This window comes from Hippoglossus hippoglossus, chromosome 18, assembly GCF_009819705.1.
Source record: "Hippoglossus hippoglossus isolate fHipHip1 chromosome 18, fHipHip1.pri, whole genome shotgun sequence".
In the NCBI taxonomy this organism is placed as follows: domain Eukaryota; kingdom Metazoa; phylum Chordata; class Actinopteri; order Pleuronectiformes; family Pleuronectidae; genus Hippoglossus; species Hippoglossus hippoglossus.
The window spans coordinates 13,670,267-13,690,450 of record NC_047168.1 but is presented as its reverse complement, the minus strand read 5'-3'; the positions used below and the strand labels follow the sequence as shown (position 1 = coordinate 13,690,450).

Below are 20,184 nucleotides of genomic sequence, written 5' to 3'. Positions count from 1 at the left end.
CTCAAAGACGTTTTTAATGAAGTAACTGACAACACTTTCCGAAGAAATCAGCTCGGGTTCTTCAACTGGTTCCATTCAGAAGTCCTGGAACCAGTTGTGAGCAGAACCATCAATAGACGGCGCTGCACGATGAAAGTAAACAGTAGAAGGAAGATGGTGGATTGTGAATGTTGGTACCGTTTTCAGTGTCCCCCTAGTGGTAAACACATTCCATTTTTCTATTGCATAATGTTTTTGGAAGATGGTTTCCGTCACTTTAAGTAGTTCTTATCCAAAGTGTTTAGTTTCTGATAAGTTTGGTTTTAATGAGTTATTTGATGATATATAGAGACTGACTGACGATTGGTTGAGAGTGTCTATGGGCGGGACCTAAAAACCACGACTCTAGGATTCCTCCTGCACAGACTCAGACTTTTACTATGTTGCTAAACCGGCATCAGTCAAACCCCAGAGTGAATATTAAAATCAGAAGTTTCCATAAGAAGAGAATGCTGGTTGTTCATCTGCAGGCGGAGACAGAACAAGGAGCGTCAGTGCTCTTCCCTCATCACAGGAAAGACAGGAAAGAGATTTCCATGAGTCTGGAGTCTGAGGCTGAACTTTTCTTTCCCTGGGGATGAAACCACAAACACACACATTCATCTGATACACTCACTCTCTCAATCATCCCCCGTCTCCATCCCCTTCGTCCACCTTCTTCTTCGTCGCCAAAGATCCAGAGATAAGACATCGTAGTTAGGCAGCAAATTGACTCTCACACGTAAACGCACACGCACACGCACACGCACACACACACACACACACAACCTTCCTCGCCATCTGCTCCTCATCCTCTCTCACAGACCAAAGGTCAGACGTCGTAGTCGGGCAGGGCCGAGTAGGACACGCCCCCGACGGACGGAGGGTTGGAGTGGAGAGGAAGAAACCAAAAGAAGACTGAACCTGGAGAGAGAACATAAATCTGAATCAGTGATCTCTAAAGACGTAACGCATGGACGGAGCAGGACATGTGGACGAGGGACACAAACCCACCTCGTCCGAAGACCTCCCGCAGCAGAGCGAGCTTGGGCTTGCGGGTGTGTGAGGGCGGGTGGGGCAGCTGTGAGGAGGAGGAGGAGGAGGAGGAAGAGGAGGTAGATGAGGCTCCTCTGTCTTTGATCATCAGTCTGTTCCTCATCTGCTCTATCGGAGTCTCGTCCGTGATAATGGAGATTAACTGGAACAAAAGGAGATATTACTGTGAGGTTACACAGAGAGGGAATGTGTGTGCGTGTGTGTGTGTGTGTGTGTGCGTGTGTGTGTGTGTGTGTACCTGATCGTAGAAGATAACCATGACAAACACACCGAACAGCACCGACTCCACCAGCAGGATGATGTAGTGAGCGCTGAGGAGGAGAGAAAACAGAGAATAACTCAGCCTCTGTCTCACTGGACCTTTCACTTGAAATCCCGGCTGTTACACTCACACGATCAGGTGTTTGCTCGGCGTCTCCTCTCCTTCTTTCTCTGCGTCGCCATCTCTCTCGTTCCTTATCCGCCACACCCAGGCCGACACCACCAGCACCATGGAGTACAGACTGGCCATGCCTGCGCAGGAAGACACAACCACAGTCACCTTATCAGCAGCTTGACCTCCAGGTGGCGCTGGTGCTGAGGCTGGCTTTTCACTGCTGTTATGCAGCGAAGATAATTGAAACGTCTGAGCCTAGAAGTCATCAGAGGTTGAACTATTTAATGAAAGCGTGTTTTCTCGATACGCCCTGAATTCTGGACACTTATTCTATCGCTTATTATACAAATATAACTGTTGGGTTGCATTTAAAAATACTCCCTGAAGCTGCCAGAGTTTATTCTCAGTAATGCTTAAAAGTTTTGGTTGTTTTGTGGTTTAGAGGAAACGTCTCGTGAGTTTGTGCCATAAACCTGCCGTCAACCCACCGGTTTATATACAGTCACTCACCAGTGTAGAAGAGAAACTGGATGAAATACTTTTGGTTTAGTTCCCCGACACAGTTGTTGATCCTAGAAACAACAAAAAAAAGGAAACGGGTGAGAGAAAGTTGAAGGTGACTAAAGAATAAAAGAAAACAGGAGAGGGAGACCTGGTGCTGCAGGAGGTGAAGTGGAAACATGAAACAAAAGGGTTGGACGGCATCTTCTCACCATGGACAGTGATGGTCCATGCGGCGTATGCACCTCTGACAGACGCGGCAGTGGTGCGCTCTGGGAGGTCTGTAGGTCTCACAGCGACTGCACACCGTCCAGCCCTCGCAGCCCTGAAGGCGCATTTTAATAACCACAGAGACGTCAGAGTAAAGCAACAGGATCTTAAGCAGGAATGAGACTGTGACGTGTTCACAGACACTCAGAGCAACGCGTCTGTCATGAAGCTGATAATAACAGGCCTGGGAGCAGAGCACAGGTAAGTATAGGTTCTTAGCAGAGTGTCAGTCGGAGATAATCACACAGTTGTTAATAATAGACGTATAATCAGAGTCTCTCATGTTCCCTCTCTGTTATTTACTCTGTTCAATTTAAAATTCACATGAAAGTATTAAATCTTATTATCTTATAGTTTGTCACTCACCCGCTCGCTCATCCGAGACGACTGCGAGCGGAGGTCTGAGAAGTCGATGGCCGTGTCGGGAAGAGGCACCTTACCTGCACAACAAACGCACAACAAACGCACAACTGAACGCACGAAGCACGAACAAATCTAATACTAATGTTAGATATAAACATTTGTGGGCATTTTGCTGACCAGGATCTGAGAGGACGGCTTTGGAGTGACAGGCCAGCAGCAGCAGCAGAATCAGGTTGAAGACTGATCCGTGTAGACTGCACCACACGCTGGGGGACAGAAGAACTGCAGCTTTACACACAAACACACACGGTTCTGTTTTAGTTTGAAACACAGAGACACGTCGATCTGTTGTTGAGTTTCTACAGAATTGTCAGTGTTTTTTATTTTGTTGTGTTTTTGTGAATTGTCACTGTGTTTTCTGATTTGTTGTGTGTTTTGATTTGTTGTGTCTTTTGATCTGTTGTGTTTTTGTGAATTGTCACTGTGTCTTTTGATTTGTTGTGTATTTTGATTTGTTGTGTATTTTGATCTGTTGTGTTTTTGTGAATTGTCACTGTGTCTTTTGATTTGTTGTGTGTTTTGATCTGTTGTATAGTTTGATCTGTTGTGTTTTTGTGAACTGTCACTGTGTATTTTGATTTGTTGATGTGTTTTTGTGACCTGTCACTGTGTATTTTGATTTGTTGTGTATCTTGATTTGTTGTATAGTTTGATCTGTTGTGTTTTTGTGACCTGTCACTGTGTATTTTGATGTGTTGCAGTGTTTTTGTGACCTGTCACTGTGTATTTTGATTTGTTGTGTGTTTTGATCTGTTGTATAGTTTGATCTGTTGTGTTTTTGTGAACTGTCGCTGTGTATTTTGATGTGTTGTAGTGTTTTTGTGACCTGTCACTGTGTATTTTGATTTGTTGTGTGTTTTGATCTGTTGTATAGTTTGATCTGTAGTGTTTTTGTGACCTGTAACTGTGTATTTTGATTTGTTGTTGTGTTTTTCTGATCTGTCGTGTATCTTGATTTGTTGTATGGTTTGATCTGTTGTGTTGTTGTGACCTGTCACTGTGCTTTCTGGTCCGTTGTGTTGTTGTGGCTCTGTTTACTCCCAGTGTTGCTGTCAGGCGCCCTTCGGGGCCACCGTACTTCGCAGACGAGCAGTAAACACTGATATAGTGAATGGGCGCTCGGTGCGCGTGAGAAGAAGCTGCGGGTTCTAAAGCTCGTAAACAAACTAGAGTCTCGTGTGTCTCTAACACGAGGTTCTACAAACCAACAGGAAGCAGAACCTGCCGCTGCTGTCAGATGAATGGACGCGGAGCGGCGGGCGCCATGTTTGCACGGTTCTAACGACATGAAGAGAAAAGTACCGACCTGCCGGAGAACGTGGGGATGAGAACATACCGAACCACCACGTAGTCCGCGTAGAACACGCTGAAGTACGTCAGGAGCAGACAAATGACGCCGCACGGGTCGATCCTGCAGCGAGGAGCCGCCATCTTCTGCCGGGCTCCGCCCCCTGTCACCCCACTTCCTGCCTGACGTCACACAGAACCTTGACGGTGCCTTCCAGGAGCGTAGGAAAAATAACCATCCGAGGACCAGTACTTTATTGTTCATACAGTAGAATCAAGGATAGTGAACTTTCCGAGTTTCCCCTGAAGGCAACCTGAGCCTCAATTTCTTTTTGAAAACATGAATATTTTATTTCTTATTTGCAATTTTTTTCCTGTTTTGTACATAAACAACACAAAGTGTAGATATTGAAGTTTCCAAGTTGTACTTGAAGGTAACACTAACCTCAATTCATTGATTGATCCCCCCCCCCCAAAAAAAAAGTTTCTCATCTCATTTGCATTTTCATTACATAAAAAAATACAGAACAAGAAGTTTGTTTAATTATGATAATAATTAATTAATGATGCTCTATGGATATATGAATTATAATGATTATCATAACTATTACAATACAAATATTGCTTGATTATTTAAAGAGAATATTCTGTCTATTTTGTTAACGTACATGAAAGTAAAAAAAAGCAACTTTACGAGTTTAACTTAAATTTTGTTATTGATTTCCAACTTGGAGACAGATGCACTGGCGGTTTATAAACAGCAGGGGGCAGTAAAACCTCCTGCAGTGGAACAGTGGGTGGCTCCTCCTTTAAAGGGGCAGTAACCACCTCGTCATCTTCCTCGTTCGTTCGACACTTTTTGTGAGTACACACTCTGTCAGTGTGTGTGTGTATGTGAGAGTGTGTATGTGATTGTGTGTGTGTAGTTGTTTCATTTCCTCACTTTTTCTCTGAGGCCTCTGACACAAACAAACCTCCTCCTGCTGCTCTGTCGGACTCGAACCGCACCAGGTTAAAAACCCGTGTTCGTCTCTTTGGTCCCGGGGACACGTTCGAGTTTAGGTCGAAGTGGGGACTAAAAGGAGAAGAGGAGGCGAGAGGGGAGAAGGAGAAGCAGAAGGAGAGAACGAGTGAAAGCTGGAGGAGGAACAGGGCGTTCGGACGCAGAAGAAGTGGCCATGGAGGTTCCTGGTATGCAGGTGAGTGAGGAGGTGGATTCACAGCTCGATTCGCAGCAGCTCGGTTCCTTCTGCTCAACATCTGTTTCCCAGCAGCTGTTTGAAAACCAAACTCTGTGAACTCCCGGATATTATCCTCAGGTTCAGCTCGTTGCGTTTACTCGCGGTTTGATTCAGCCCGAACAATATTCTTACTCAGACTTGAGTTTGGAAGGTTAAAGTGTTTTTTTTATGGTGTTTATATGTCTTTAAATACACGTATTCTATTAATGTACTGACTTAAAGTTTGGGTTTTTATACTCTTTATTCAATTTATAGTGATTTTATGGTGTTTAAATGTATTATAATACAACTATACTATTCATTAAGTGACTTCAAGTTTGACCTTTTTACTCCAAATTAAGTTTATTGAGACATTATGGTGTTTAAATGTGTTGTAATACACCTATATTATTAAGTAAGTGACTTAAATGGGCCTTTCCTACTCCATAGTGACTTTATAGAGACTTTATGGTGTTTATATTACTTAAAATGTCTTTAACTATCAATTAAGTGACTTAAAATGTGATTTTAAAACTTCATACTGACTTAACAGTGACTTTATGTTTATAAATAAAAGCTAGATATCAACTAATTGACCTAAAATGTTACTTTTCTAGTTATCAGTGAGTTTAAAATATCACAATACATCAACAGTGGCTTATAATGTGGTTATCGTACTGACTTAACAGTGAGTTTATTAATATCTCTTATAAAACACTTAAAGTAACTTAAAATGTACCTTTTCTACTCCATAGTGAGTCCACAGTGACGTTACAGCAGTTTTATCCCTCTAAATACATTTATATTATTTATTAAATGACTTAAAGTGTGACTCCATATTGAGTTTAAAGTTAATTAATGATGTTTTAATCTCTTAAAATATCACTATAGTGAATCTATAGTTGCTTATAATGTGATTTAGGTTCTTCATACTGACTGAACAGTGAGTTTACAGTGTTTATATCGACTGACCCTGTAGTGACTTGATATGTGTCTGTACTGCTCCAACTTGAGTTTAACACTTAATGATGTTCAGATCTCCTTGGACGACCCTGCCAGTTTAATTTACAGTAATTTCTCTGTGTTTATTTCACAAAAATAATCCTTAAATATTAATTTAATGCTTTAAAATGTGACTTTTAATTTGTTTTTCTCTGAAGATTTGCCCCATAAGAGAAATATAGTGAATTATAATGTTACTGTCGTGTTTATAATATTCATATGTTATTATAATGTGATGATGGTGATGCTCTGTACTGAGTTTACAGAGATGTTATGGTGTTTATATTCCTAAGACGTCTCTGTTATTGATATAGTGACTTGACGCTTGTGCTGGTACAGACTTTATGATAATTTATCGTGCTTCTATTTCCTATAACTATGATATTTATACCCTATAATTGCTTATCATGCGTCCCCCGGTGACTCATTGTGTATTCTAACTTTATTTTTAGCTCATAATCTAGATCCACTTATGATACGGACTATAACAGGACTGTGCCCACTCAGTACGAGGTGTGTGTCTGCCTCTGGGACGGTGACCTGTGTTGTGTTATTGTTGCTCAGCATGGTTTATAATCTTTCATTGGACTTCCTGTTGTTGTGTAACTGCAGGTGACTCTGTCACACACTCTGCGTAACATCAGATTTAAATGACGTGTGTGTGTGTGTGTGTGTGTGTGTGGGACCAGGCTTGTCGATTTGGAGGTAAACCAGGCGATAGACTGTGCCGCTGAACAAGGTGTGTGAGGCGAATGTGTCGAACACGCCTCCTGTTTGTCCGGCTCTCAGGCGTGCCGACCTGTGGGACTGGCTGTCAGCTCGCTCTGTTTGTCCCAGGTGGGCGGGGTGTCGGCAGGCGGGCGGGGGGGGTGATGTCACAGGCTGGTTACGACAACACACACCTGGCGGCAGCTGTTTCAACATGGAGGCTGACAGACGTGTCTGTTGAAGCTGCAAAAGAGGTCGACGATGCAAAAACTTCACCAAAGACAAGTAACAGGAAATGGATCCCTGGTGGTTGATGGTGTGACGCCGTGGCTTGTTTCCTCTCGATGAAACCTGACTGTGACTCAGCATCTCTCAGCTGATACGACCCATGTGTGATTAGACTTATATTGTGTAACTGATTGATGAGGTTGTGTACGGGAAAACCCTGACGATGGCTCCGCCCACTCAGGTTCCCGGAAGCACCTTTTTATTGCTGCTCGTGATGTAATCGTTGGGTCAGGAGTGAATTACTGTCCCGTGATGGTTTGATGATCACTCTCTGATAGAATGTCCATTTGGCAACAAAAAAACACTGGATGCTCCTAATTTGTAGCTTTTGCGAGGAAGAGACGAGATGTTCGGATCACATTTACTTCCATTTACCGTTTTGCTGGTCTGGGATTTGGTCGCTGAGGCGCCCTCCTCTGCGTCGCTTTCCACCTCCTCCTGGTTGATCCTGAGTCGTCCCTAGGCCTGATGGGAAATGTAGTCCCTCCAGTGACTTCTGACTATCCCCAGGTCGCTGGTAAACCTCCAATGGAAGATGTCCAGGAGGCAACAAGATTAGGACGTGGTATCGGTACATAGATTCACGTCAAATGTGGAAACTGCAGTTATTGAGTAAAAGTACTTCCAACACAGTGCAGCCAATTAAACACAAAACACAACCTGTTGTATTTATATTGTCTTTTGAAAAACTTTAGGATTTTTCCCAGAATAAAGTTTATAAGAACAACATCAGGGTTCAAACGTCTCGGTGCTGAAATCCATTTAAATGAGAAGCTGAATCTCTCCTGGCTTTAGAGCAGATACTGTCAGCTGACCTCTGACCCTGACTTCCTGTCTCTCTGGTAAACTCCAACTCCCTCTGGGATCGACTTAGCGGCTTCGGCTAAACTTTCCCGCGCTCTGTGTGTTGAACCGTCCTGCAGTGAATCGTGGAATCGGGGGGGCAGCCATCGGCAGGCGTATCCACGGCGACAGCCTCGATCAGACACCGGGGAGTGTCCTCCTCGTCTTCGGCTCTTTGTGATTTTCACGGCTGCACCTTCCTCAGCTCCTCAGGAATCCTGTCGTGACATAATCACAGGCTCGGCCCGACAGAAACCTGAAATCTTCACTTGCTCTCTCTCTCTCTGTGTGTGTGTGTGTGTGTGTGTGTGTGTGTGTGTGTGTGTGTGTGTGTGTGTGTGTGTGTGTGTGTGTGTGTGTGTGTGTGTGTGTGTGTGTGTGTGTGTGTGTGTGTGTGTGTGTGTGTGTGTGTGTGTGTGTGTGTGTGTGTGTGTATTTATGGTGAGCGAGTCTGTCTGTGGAGTGAACCTTTCTACTGTGTCACAAATAGCTGCTGTATTTGACGACGTTTTGAAGAACGCGTCACAACATCACGTCCGAGTGGAAAAAGTCCCACGTTTCCCTCCTGAATAAAGACACAGACACAAGAACATTTCACAACAAGCCAATTCAAGGTTTCCTACGTTTGTCCGGTTGATTCATAACGTAGCAGCAGATCAGGAAAAGTATTTTGACCCTAAAACTTCCAGTGCTTTATAAACGCTGTGAGTTTGACGCTGGTGTTGATGAGCTGTAAATCACTTGATCTCTTGCCTCTGTCTGAACGCTCCCGAGGATTTGTTTCTCCCGGTGCGTTGTTCAGCAGCGCTATTTGCTTGGTGCTGTTGGCCATGAAGTTTTTACCGTCCACGCAGACAGTCAGAACTCATAGTTTTGCTCAGTTCTCTCTCAGATGAGAACTTGTTTTCTCTCTGAAGTCTGTGAACCCGTCATTTGGAATCTGTGAGTTCTTCCCGGACTCAAAACGCATCCTTCTACTTTACTTCATGGTCTGTTCAGTAGATTTTGTTTCCAACTAAGAGACAGAACCTCCATGAAAGACTCCTATCGACTCTTATCCACCTGAACAGTTCACTTTGATTGGACGAGTTTCTAATGAAGAAAAACACAACCGGTGACGTCATGTTTTTAAATGTAAAGCGAGTTATTCACATGATGCGTCGCTTTTTTTTTCAGGGAAATTCTGTGTTTGTACTTCCTCCCCCAGCAGCTGCGACCTTTGACCTCTAACACACACACACACACACAGAGCTGTTTTTGTCTGGATTTTTGGACACACACTTGAGTGAGTAAAAACATGGGTCTCTCTCTCTCTCTCTCTCTCTCTCCCTCTCTCTCTCTCTTACTCACTGGTACAAAGTTTCCGTGGCGTCGTCCAAGTTTTTCCTGAGCAGCTGAATGTTTGCGTGTCAGACGGAGCGGCAGGAGTTCGCTGACCTTTAAAACCCGACCCCGCCTCCGTCTGTGCTCCTTCTCTCCTCTGTGTGAGGCTCTGACCTGAATCTACCTCTGAGCACCTCTGTTCCCTTATCACCACTTAACCTCCAGCTGTGTGTGTGTGTGTGCTTCTGTCTTTTCACCTCTGCTCCGCCCTTTTATTTAAATCTTCAGTCTCATGAAACGTCAGTAATGAGCCTTCATCAGAGAACCTGTCCTGATGTTTTTACAGAATCTAATAACAGTGGATTCAGTTTTATCCTTTGACCTTTTGGAGTGTGGATGGCAAACACGAGCCGTTTGGGACGGTGACAAAAATGTTCAGTCAATCAATCAACAGTCGTATATCTAACGATCTAGTTAATGATCCACGATGCGACCGCAGCTTCGATCCTGGATCTGCAACGATAAAGCACAAAGACTCGGGGGAGGAGGTGAAGTCAGTTACATGTGTTGATGAGACATTATCGTGAAGAAGAGGAAGAGGAGGAGGAAGAGGAAAGAGAAGCTCCATGTGTCCCCAGACACATTTAAAAATCACAACATATACAACTGACACAAAAAAACAGGAAGTCTGTCAGGCTTGGTTGGTTTTCTCTCGGGTTCGGAGTCTTGACTTTAGTCCGGACTAAACAAGGCCGGTGAGAACGAGCCCTCTCTGCTCTTCGTCTAATTGTTGAAGGATTTTTTCCCAGAAACACGATCTGAACTTTGTCTTCGGGTTAAACATTAACACCAAACACCTTGTCCCTCTTTAATCGGGAGAGTGGGTTTGTTTGCATTTCTTAAATTCCCCCTTGAACGTCTAATGCAACCGACGATAAGCTGAAATTTAAAAACTCCCAGGTCGTGTGTTGAACCGACCGCAGCTTGAAGATTGTTTGTGCAGAAACAGAATTTATCTACAGAGACTCAGCGGCGCACATGTCCTGTAATGATTGAGCCGCCGTTGAATATTTAACTTCCTTGTCTCTAACTGTTTCACCACACTGAGACGGAGAGGTCAAAGTTTTACATGATCCTCAAAGCTCAGTCCGTCACGTTTATACCTTTTTTACTTATTTCACTATAAACACAAACCTCTCCCCTGTTCGATCCGCTGAAGGAGTTGAAATCATTTATTTTAGCCTCAGTTAATTTATTTAACGGCTCAAATGATTAAATTTGTGTGTTTTAGTGAAATCTGGCTTTTTGTCTCATTCGATTCGGTTTCTGCTCAGAAAGTTTCAGTTACATCAAATAATCATAAGTGTTTCCATAAATATGAAAAACGCTTCTCGGGATAAATCGTTTGTACCCGGTTTGTTTCTGGAGGAAACCGTGACCTGGAAGGAAGAAGAAGAAGAAGAAAAGATGATTAAATGTTTTCAGCAACATCACAGAAAACTTGTGATGCTTGAAGGTAAAACTACACAACTGGAGCTGAGGATCCCAAAATAGATGCTGCTGTGATTGGAGAGAGAGACAGAGGGTCAGTTGTCTCTCGCCCGTGCCCTGCAGGGGGAAACCCAATGGTTGATTATTATATCATCGCACAATCGATAACTCGGTGGCTCGTCTCGGAGCTTCCTCACTGGCTCGAGGTGACGAGTGAAGCATGTGATTTTTAAAATGTTGTGACACGTCGGGAGAAATGTGTGAATTCTTTGCCAGATTTCAGCTGAATGCTCATTGGACAATTGGACTGTGATGACAGAACTGCACTGAAGTTTGAGTATGTTCCTGAAAAGTTCCCGGAGGTTCTGCTTGTGAGAACACGACATGTCTGAGTCGGTTGCTCTGGAGCTCTCTAGTAAAATGTCAGAGTGAGTCCATGTGAGAAAACAGCAGGACAAATGTCTGGAAACGTGTTGATGAGGTTTCTAACACGTGACGGACGTGAAACTCGAAACCCTCAGGATGAAGACGAGGAGCCGCCGCCGCACACGTAGAAGACGAAGACGCTGTTTGTTTTCAGCGTCTCTATCTCTGCTCCGTCTGATCCCTCGTCCTCCTCTCGTCTCCCCGCTGAAAAAGTCAAAAGTATCATTAGACAGTAACTGCTGTGTTTGCTGAGAGGGTGTGGCAGCGCTGCGGTCGCCGTGTGTGTGCGTGTGCGTGTGCGTGTGTGTGTGTGTGTGTGTCTTTTTTTAGTTCACACAGGAAGTTCAGGCAGCAGCATTACAGGAATATCTTACACTGCTGTGGGTGTGTGTTTATTAAATGTTCTTCCAAAACTTGTGTACTTGTGTGTGTGTGTGTGTGTGTGTGTGTGTGTGTGTGTGTGTGTGTGTGTGTGTGTGTGTGTGTGTGTGTGTGTGTGTGTGTGTGTGTGTGTGTGTGTGTGTGTGTGTGTGTGTGTGTGTGTGTGTGTGTGTGTGTGTGTGTGGTTTTTAAGGCCTCAACTCTCCCTAACTCTCTCCAGTCCAAACCACAGACTATAAATATAGATGAACGACATGTCGGCTCCTGAAAGTGTAGCAGAGTTATCTCCATCGCCCCCTGGTGGCTGGTTGCACGGCAGCTCTTAAACCCCGCCTCCACCGTGTTAGTGGATGGGACAACTAAAAAGAGCCAAAACTGATTTAACCCCCCCCCCGACCTCTCTGTGACGTCCCTGGTAGCTCAATGAGTTTGAATGTGACTTAAAAACCACAAAGTGTAAAAACGTGACGTTCATAAGTTTCTGACTGTGTCGTTTATTCCTGTAAAGTTTCTGCTTTTTGAGTTTTACAGCAACAGAGTGTGTGTTTTGTGTGTGTGTGTGTGTGTGTGTGTGTGTGTGCAGCTGTGTGTTCAGTTCCTGTTATCTTTAACTGTCATGCTTGTTTCCTTGTGTGTGTGTGTGTGTGTGTGTGTGTGTGTGTGTGTGTGTGTGTGTGTGTGTGTGTGTGTGTGTGTGTGTGTGTGTGTGTGTGTGTGTGTGTGTGTGTGTGTGTGTGTGTGTGTGTGTGTGTGTGTGTGTGTGTGTGTGTGTGTGTGTGTGAGAACGAGAGTCACAGGGAATGTGACGGAAACATTTTTATCTTTACTTGACTTTTGTTGACTCAAATAACATTTATTTTACTCATACATTTTCTCAAAGTAACTACACAATCTAATGTTGTACTTAAACTTATTACTGTGTTTTCATTAGTGTTTTTACTGTTGGGTTTTGTTTTTATTATTCATTCTAATGCTAAATTAAGATATTTTTACTATTATTATATAATTTTAACCCATTTATTCCTCTTGTCTGTTGTCGTCTGTCCTCAGAGCTCTCAGATCGATCCTGAGGAGTTGTTCACGAAACTAGATCGTATCGGAAAAGGATCGTTTGGAGAGGTACAGTGTAACTTTTCACTTTTTATTTAATTGTGTTAGTTGTTACCTCAATTTATTTTAAGCTTTACTGGTGTGTGTGTTTAATCTCTCTTTCTCTTCCTCTTCCTCCTCCTCCTGCAGGTGTTCAAAGGCATCGATAATCGCACTCAGAGCGTTGTCGCCATAAAGACCATTGACCTGGAGGAGGCGGAGGACGAGATCGAGGACATCCAGCAGGAGATCACGGTTCTCAGTCAGTGCGACAGTCCCTACATCACCAAGTACTACGGCTCCTACCTGAAGGTGAGAGCCGGACGGGTTTAGATTCATTAAAACATCGCTGGATACCTTTTTTAATTTAAAGATGATTGTGATAAGTTATGAACAGCAACTTTAATTCATTTATTACATTATCTGTAAATGAAGAGCGCTCTTTTCTTCTTCAGGGCAGTAAACTATGGATCATCATGGAGTATCTGGGTGGAGGCTCAGCTCTGGACCTGGTGAGTGTTGAATCAGATATCAACAAGATTCAAATTCAGAAAACTTTATCTGTACTGAGACAATAAAATGCAAAAATTAAAGCACCTGGTTTAAGTTTTATGATTTTCTCACTAAGTTGCAACCGTGTGTGCTGGAAAACGATTCCCTCAGTTTAGTCTGACACATTAAGAATGAGTAAATAAATATAACAACAAAAACATTTGATCGATGAATCAGCAGCTTTAAAATGGTAAAAATTCATATTGTGTGTCTGTGTGTGTGTGTGTGTGTGTGTGTCTGTTTGTGTGTGTGTAGCTGCGGGCGGGTCCGTTTGACGAGTCTCAGATCGCCACCATGTTGAAGGAGATCCTGAAGGGCCTCGACTACCTGCACTCGGAGAAGAAGATCCACAGAGACATTAAAGGTGCGACTGACATTAAAAACCTCACATGTCAATTTCATATTGATTTCAATGTAAAACTCGTTCTCTCTCAACCTCAATTTCATCTTTACTTTATTTTCAATCATCGCAAATACTCACACAAACCCTGATTGTTGAGAATCACTTGTAGTAGCGTTGTTTCATTTCTCCGACAGCTGCCAACGTCCTGCTGTCGGAGCACGGCCAGGTGAAGCTGGCGGACTTCGGCGTGGCCGGTCAGCTGACGGACACGCAGATCAAGAGGGAAACCTTCGTGGGGACGCCGTTCTGGATGGCTCCCGAGGTCATCCAGCAGTCCGCCTACGACTCCAAGGTCGGTTGTTTTAAATGTCACGACACTTTCACTGTCATTTGTGTCATATTTCAAATCCCCAATTTTATTCAAGGTGACAGGAAGTTTCATTTAGTCGCCTCTCAGTTGTGTCACATCCTCTTCCCCTGTGGCTTTTGTGCGTCTCTGCTGTAACTTGAAATGACGCATGACGAAAGAAAAACACACAGTTCAGCCAGTCAGCTGTTTTCTTTCCTTCCACTGGATTCACCTGATTTGCACCCGAGTCACGTCAGGTAGATTTTCCTCAGCACTGGTGGTAAAGACAACAACTCCCATGATCCCACGCTGCTGCACAACGTCAACAAACTTTGCATTGTGCAAAAAAAAAAAACGAGACAAGAAGCGCACACAAACACACAATGCCTGTGCCGCCATCTGGATAGAATCACGTTGGTGACAGGACAGTTTCTGCAGACACGTGCACATGGACATTTTCTATACACGTGCACTAAACGTGCTGGCGACCTCCTGACAGCGAGAAGAAACGATTCCCGTGAACCGTTGATCCGGCTGTTTCGTCGGCAGCAGGAAGGAAGTGGATGAAATAACTTCCAGTCGGTTGTAAAACACACGACACACGATTTATATTTCTAAATCCGACCCTCGGCCCCCGAACGCTGACAACAGCCTTTAGACTCTGTCATGTTGGATTTAACATGCTTTCCTCCCTGTTTGCCTGTTGCCTTGACGACGTCGGCCATGTGGATCTTTTTCGTTGCCTCTGGCCCCCGAGGTCGTTTGCATTATTTCCAGAGTCTCCCCGCTTCTATTTGCATAGAAACACCCAAACTGGGCCGACGACAAAAAGGACACTCGCAACAACAAAGTGTGTTTATTTATAAATCTCTGATCTCGTGGTGTTTTTGTTTTCTGAGGGATTCCCTCGTCTTCTCTCCGTTTGGGTCGAGTCCCACAAAGAGATGAAATCCAAACAGTGAAACAATGAGATGTTGTCTGCGCTCAGAGCTGCAGCTGCTGTCGTCAAACACACACACAAGTAAACGCAGCGTTTAGAGAGCTGAAAGACGCCCAAGAACAAAGTCAACAAATGAAATGAAATAATGAGGTGACGTCACGTGTGTGTGTGTGTGTGTGTGTGTGTGCGCGCGTCTGGTTTTGTGTTCTTTGGAAACAGGGTATGTCCTGATGTGGTTTGATTCATGTGTGTTTGTGTCTTTGTGTGTGTGTGTGTGTGGCCTCAGTTTTCATTTAATTATATTTAAAATTTAATGCTCTGTTCCCATACAGTTTCAATGCGCCCACATGTGGCGCTGTTTCAGAAAGTTCGTTTTTGTAGAATAAAGAACAAACAAGACAGCAAGAAAACACGCGTTGTGTCTCGTTGTGTCGCGTTGTGTCTCGTTGTGTCGTGTTGTGTGTCTGTGCTCTGAGCACAAGCTGCCATATGCTCAGTGTGTAACAGTGTCGGAGCCGCTGGAGTTAACAGTCAAACAGCGGCCGAGCATCCTGTTGTAACATGATACTGCCGACTGTGTGTGTGTGTGTGTGTGTCTGTGTGTGTGCGAGATCACGTCTGTTAACCTGGGCTCGACACATGGTTGCTGTAGCAAGTTGAGAAGACGTGACATTCAAACTGTGTGCATGTGGAAGTCCTGAGTGTGTGTGTGTTGTGCGTCTTTGTGTTTACTTTTGTTGTGTGTGTGTGTGTGTGTGTGTGTGTGCACGTTCAGGTTGACATATGGTTTGTGGGTGTTACACAAAAAGACACACACCTGACTGCAGGTGCGTTCACCTGCACGTAGGAGCAGCTCGGTTCCAAACTGTAAAGGACAGAAAATGACATAAGTGTAAATAAATATGTGCAGAAATAAATAGTTTAAAACATAAATAAATGAAAAATAAATATATTTTATGATGAAAAAAGCTATTTCTGTATTTCAACTTGTATTTATTTCTACATTTATTCATTTATTTGTGTGTGTGTGTCTCTTTCCAGGCCGACATCTGGTCGCTGGGCATCACGGCCATCGAGCTCGCCAAAGGTGAACCCCCGAACTCGGACATGCACCCGATGCGAGTTCTCTTCCACATCCCCAAGTCTCCACCGCCGACGCTCACCGGAGAATTCTCCAAGAGCTTCAAAGAGTTCACAGAGGCCTGTCTCAACAAGGACCCCACCTTCGTAAGAGACACACAGAGACACACACACACACAGACACACAGAGACACACACACACACACACACACACAATCAAACAAACACGTAGACTTACACGTGTGCAAACACTTTATTTTATTTCCATTTCTTATGTTTTACTTTCCATTTGCTGTTTGTAGCATTTTGTAATGTTAATGCTTTGGAATGAAAAATATATTTTTTTAGTTTTTTTTTTACAGTTTTTCATTCAGGAAAAACAATAATACAATTTTTTTTTGATTTTCTGTGTTTTTCATTTGAAGCAACTTCTCTATTCTGGTTTAATTGCTGTTGCTTCTTGCTGCCCCCTGGTGGACTAATAGCTCCACTTCTCTCTCCATTTGTATTTTCTGCTCCTCAACATATAAAAAGATTATGAATAATTTTAAACATAAGTAAAATTTCTAAACCTGAGACAAACTTGCTTTAAATTATATTTGAGTTGAAAAAAAGGAACATTAACAAACAAAGAACATTTAACAGCTTAAATTAAATATATCATAAATACATGTATTTAAATAATAATAAAGTAAAATTGTGTGTGTGTGTGTGTGTGTGTGTGTGTGTGTGTGTGTGTGTGTGTGTGTGTGTGTGTGTGTGTGTGTGTGTGTGTGTGTGTGTGTGTGTGTGTGTGTGTGTGTGTGTGTGTGTGTGTGTGTGTGTGTCTGTGTGTGTGTAGCGTCCCACAGCGAAGGAGCTCCTCAAACACAAGTTCATCATCAAACACTGTAAGAAGACGTCCTACCTCAGCGAGTTGATTGACAGGTACAGGAGGTGGAAGGAGGAGGGGCACAGCGGCAGCAGCTCCGACGACTCCGACAGGTAATCAGATTACTTCCGTCGACGAAGTAACTTCTCAGCGCCTGTATTTTGCTCGCTGAGTAACATGAGTGTGTGTGTGTGTGTGTGTGTGTCTGTCTGCGCGCAGTGAGTCCAGTAACAAGGAGAACAGTGAGTCTCCTGAATGGTCCTTCACCACCGTTCGTAAGAAGAAGACCGAGGGCAGGAAGGTTCTCAACGGAACGGTCAGTGCACGTGTCATCAGAACAAGAACATCGTGATATCAGTGCACGTGTCATCAGAACAAGAACATCGTGATATCAGTGCATCGTCGAACTTTTAACGATAAAATAACATCTTCTATATCCCCAAGTTTTTAGATTTCACGAAAACCAAAAGTAGAAACTGCTTTTCAATCAAGTCAGTTTTAAAAATAACCTTGTTTGAATTGTTGAACATTCATTATTTGCCTCCTTCCTCCTTCCTCCTTCCTCCTCCTCCTCCTCCTTCTTCCTCTTCCTCCTCCTCCTCCTCCTCATCAGGTTCCGGAGCAGTTGAGTAAATCAACCAGTCTGACCACAGTCATCTCCCCTGTCTTCACCGAGGTCAGTACACAGACACTCATAAAATATAAAGTAAAGCACATCTCTCTTTGTTTTATTTTCTGAGACGTACACAGCATCACGTTGAAAGAGAAATAGATAAATTAGATTATTATAATTTGAACATTTGGTCAAAGACAAATTTAAAAACAAACTTGTTTAAAACGGAAATGAAACATTTCAGGACCAAAGCAAATAACATTTGGGAATAAAATAATAAAGGGAAGAAAAAAGCTATTAATGTTGGACAAAACGAACAATTCCTAATAAAAAATAACCTTTAAAGAGTTCTGTATTGGGGATTAATTCCCAAAAAGTTTTAATACGTGATTTAAACGATCGGTAAATTTACAAATTATTGCTTTTTAAAAACCACCAAACTGAGCTTTTCAAAACGAGGTGCAGATTGTTCCCTGTTCAGTTTCGGTTGTTTCTCTTGTGCAGTTGAAGCAGCAGCACAAGGAGCACTCCGAGCAGCGCCTGGCCATCGAGGAGCTGGAACGCAACATCCGATTGGCCGAGGACGTGTGTCCAGGCATCACGGACAGGATGGTCACACACATCATTGCCAGGTACCAGAAGTACGTCCGTTGTCGTTTTTTCTAAACCAATCAACTCTTTAGTTTCACTTTGTCTGTTTCCTTTCTCGCTGGCTTCCGTGATTTCTCCATTTCGTCAGATTTGTAAAATGTTTTCTTTTCATTTTAAGTTCTCTCGATTGAAAGCGAAGCTCCAGTCAAATAGTTTAGTCGACATCACGCCGGGTCCTCGACCTCATGTCGCCGCTCACGTAGTTCAACTCCACGTCAAAATCTCCTTGAAGACTTTAATTATTCGGGCTCACGTTGAGCTCCTCTTGTTGTAAAGTTGTACTTCATCAAAGTGCTTTGATTCTCTTTTTTTTCCTAATTAACCGAAGGGAAACTGGGGCAGGGTCGTATTATTCCATCAAAGAGGAACTTAAAGGCTGCAGCCGGCAATTATTTTTCATTATCAATATATCTGACAATTATTATTCTTAGAAAAATAACACGTCAGTTCATAGAGAAACATGGCCACTCACTCGGGGCCCGGCAGCAGACTTGTGCCCCCGGGGCCCCTGAGGGAGTTCATGCTCTCGTCCTTTCGTGTTGTTTTACGAAGATGAAATCTTCCTCCTTCCGATCATTTGTTCACTGACGCCTTCGTTTCTCTGGGACAGATTCACGACCAACTGAAGGACGGACGGACGGAGAGAAGGACGAGCGTGAAATGAAGACTGTCTCCGTACGGTGACGCTGCTGGATGATTGGATACGAAGGAGATTTGCTGTGCGATGTCTCCTCGCTGTACACACACACACCTACACACACATCCACACACACACACACACACTACTAATGTAATATATACACTATATATTATGTATATATATTTTTTCACTGCCGCTGGTTGAACCTTTCCCCCCCCCCCCACGTTGGAATCGAAAGACGGCTGCACTTTGAAAGAACTGAATTTGCGAGTCGGTCGGACTTTTGGTTCTCGTTTCCCGTTTCCAGGGTCATGAACTCTCTCCGGTTCTTTTTGTTTTTTTCCCCCAGTCACTTCTCAAGCTAAAGTTTTGAAAGCAAAGTGAGACGCAGCCGTGAGTCCGACTTCATTCAAACTTAACTCCATGAATAATCTCCCCAAACGCCCTGATCTCCCACCATGTGCCTTAATTGTCGATTTGCTGTCGTTTTTCTAAAAGATGTCATTTTTGTTTGATGTAGATGTTTTCGTTCCACACAGATGATGACGTGTAACGAGGGCTGTCGTCCGTCGGCAGGCGCGTGTGTGTGTTCAGTGTCTCGGCCTTGATCCTTGTATATTTCTTTGTGTTTGCTCGGTAGCACTTGAGACAGATTCTCTGCCAATATTGCATTTTGTTTTGTTGTCTTCGGTAAAACTTTTCACTTACAGCTCCCCGATTCTGGAATTCAGCTCAGATCCGACATGCGTTCAAACTTTGAGGTGAAATCTTTTCCACTCTGGTTTTCCAGCGGTTAAGAGTAAAATACAATCGATTCATACGTTAAATATTTCAAAGTTTCCACAGTTTAAAACGCGTCAAAAACAAACGCGTTTGAAGAACTGCTGTCTTCCACTGGCTTCGTGAAAAGTCTGTGATATGCATCAAGTTGGGGAAACTGTTGAGATGTGGACTTGATTGTTGAAGCATCTTTAACTTAACGCACGATGTTTTATCACGTAACAAGTGACACAGGTTCTTCTCAAGAGCGACGGGAGCTGTAAATAAAGGTTTTAACGACCGTTTGTACCAAAGACACTATAAAACTTTTTATATATCATAAGGGATACAATAATGCTTGTTGAGGGGGAAATGTATGGAAGATGTAAGATTTTACAGTAATGTTCTTTTTTTTGTAGCGGGACTTAGAGTTTTATGAATAAATATTTAAGTTTGATTCAAAACTTTGTGTTTCTAAAAAGATAATTCTGTTTTCAATCACAAGCTTTCATCTTACTCCATCTTCTTATTTGAAAAGTTTTAATTTGTGTTATTTGAACATAAAACATTCCCCATGACTAGATTAGGAATGAGGTATTTTCTTCTTCTGCATAATAATTTATTCATAATTTCAGCTGTAATATCAACAAAAACATGAATCAAGTTTTCACACTGCCGGAACAC

General features: G+C 43.2%; 2 protein-coding genes across 3 annotated transcripts; one reads left to right on the top strand and one right to left on the bottom strand.

The window, feature by feature from the left end:
- Positions 1-380: 380 nt before the first annotated feature.
- On the bottom strand, positions 381-4,281 carry zgc:77880 (zf-DHHC domain-containing protein). The gene is made up of 9 exons (XM_034568935.1): positions 3,951-4,281; positions 2,762-2,850; positions 2,588-2,661; positions 2,164-2,276; positions 1,961-2,022; positions 1,467-1,587; positions 1,313-1,385; positions 1,033-1,216; positions 381-942 (listed from the first exon to the last, which is right to left on the bottom strand). The coding sequence occupies exons 1-9, from the start codon at positions 4,073-4,075 to the stop codon at positions 851-853; spliced, it is 933 nt and encodes a 310-aa protein (XP_034424826.1). The 5' UTR covers positions 4,076-4,281; the 3' UTR covers positions 381-850.
- A 513-nt stretch (positions 4,282-4,794) lies between these two features.
- On the top strand, positions 4,795-19,595 carry stk26 (serine/threonine protein kinase 26). 2 transcript variants are annotated; one of them, XM_034568906.1, is made up of 12 exons: positions 4,795-5,130; positions 12,664-12,732; positions 12,853-13,014; positions 13,158-13,214; positions 13,510-13,618; positions 13,792-13,949; positions 15,928-16,113; positions 16,808-16,950; positions 17,057-17,153; positions 17,451-17,513; positions 17,955-18,082; positions 18,712-19,595. In XM_034568906.1, the coding sequence occupies exons 1-12, from the start codon at positions 5,110-5,112 to the stop codon at positions 18,725-18,727; spliced, it is 1,209 nt and encodes a 402-aa protein (XP_034424797.1). In that variant the 5' UTR covers positions 4,795-5,109; the 3' UTR covers positions 18,728-19,595. The 2 variants fall into 2 exon arrangements, with proteins under 2 accessions (XP_034424797.1, XP_034424796.1); XM_034568905.1 differs by having other exon boundaries at positions 17,955-18,091.
- The last annotated feature ends 589 nt before the right edge of the window (positions 19,596-20,184 follow it).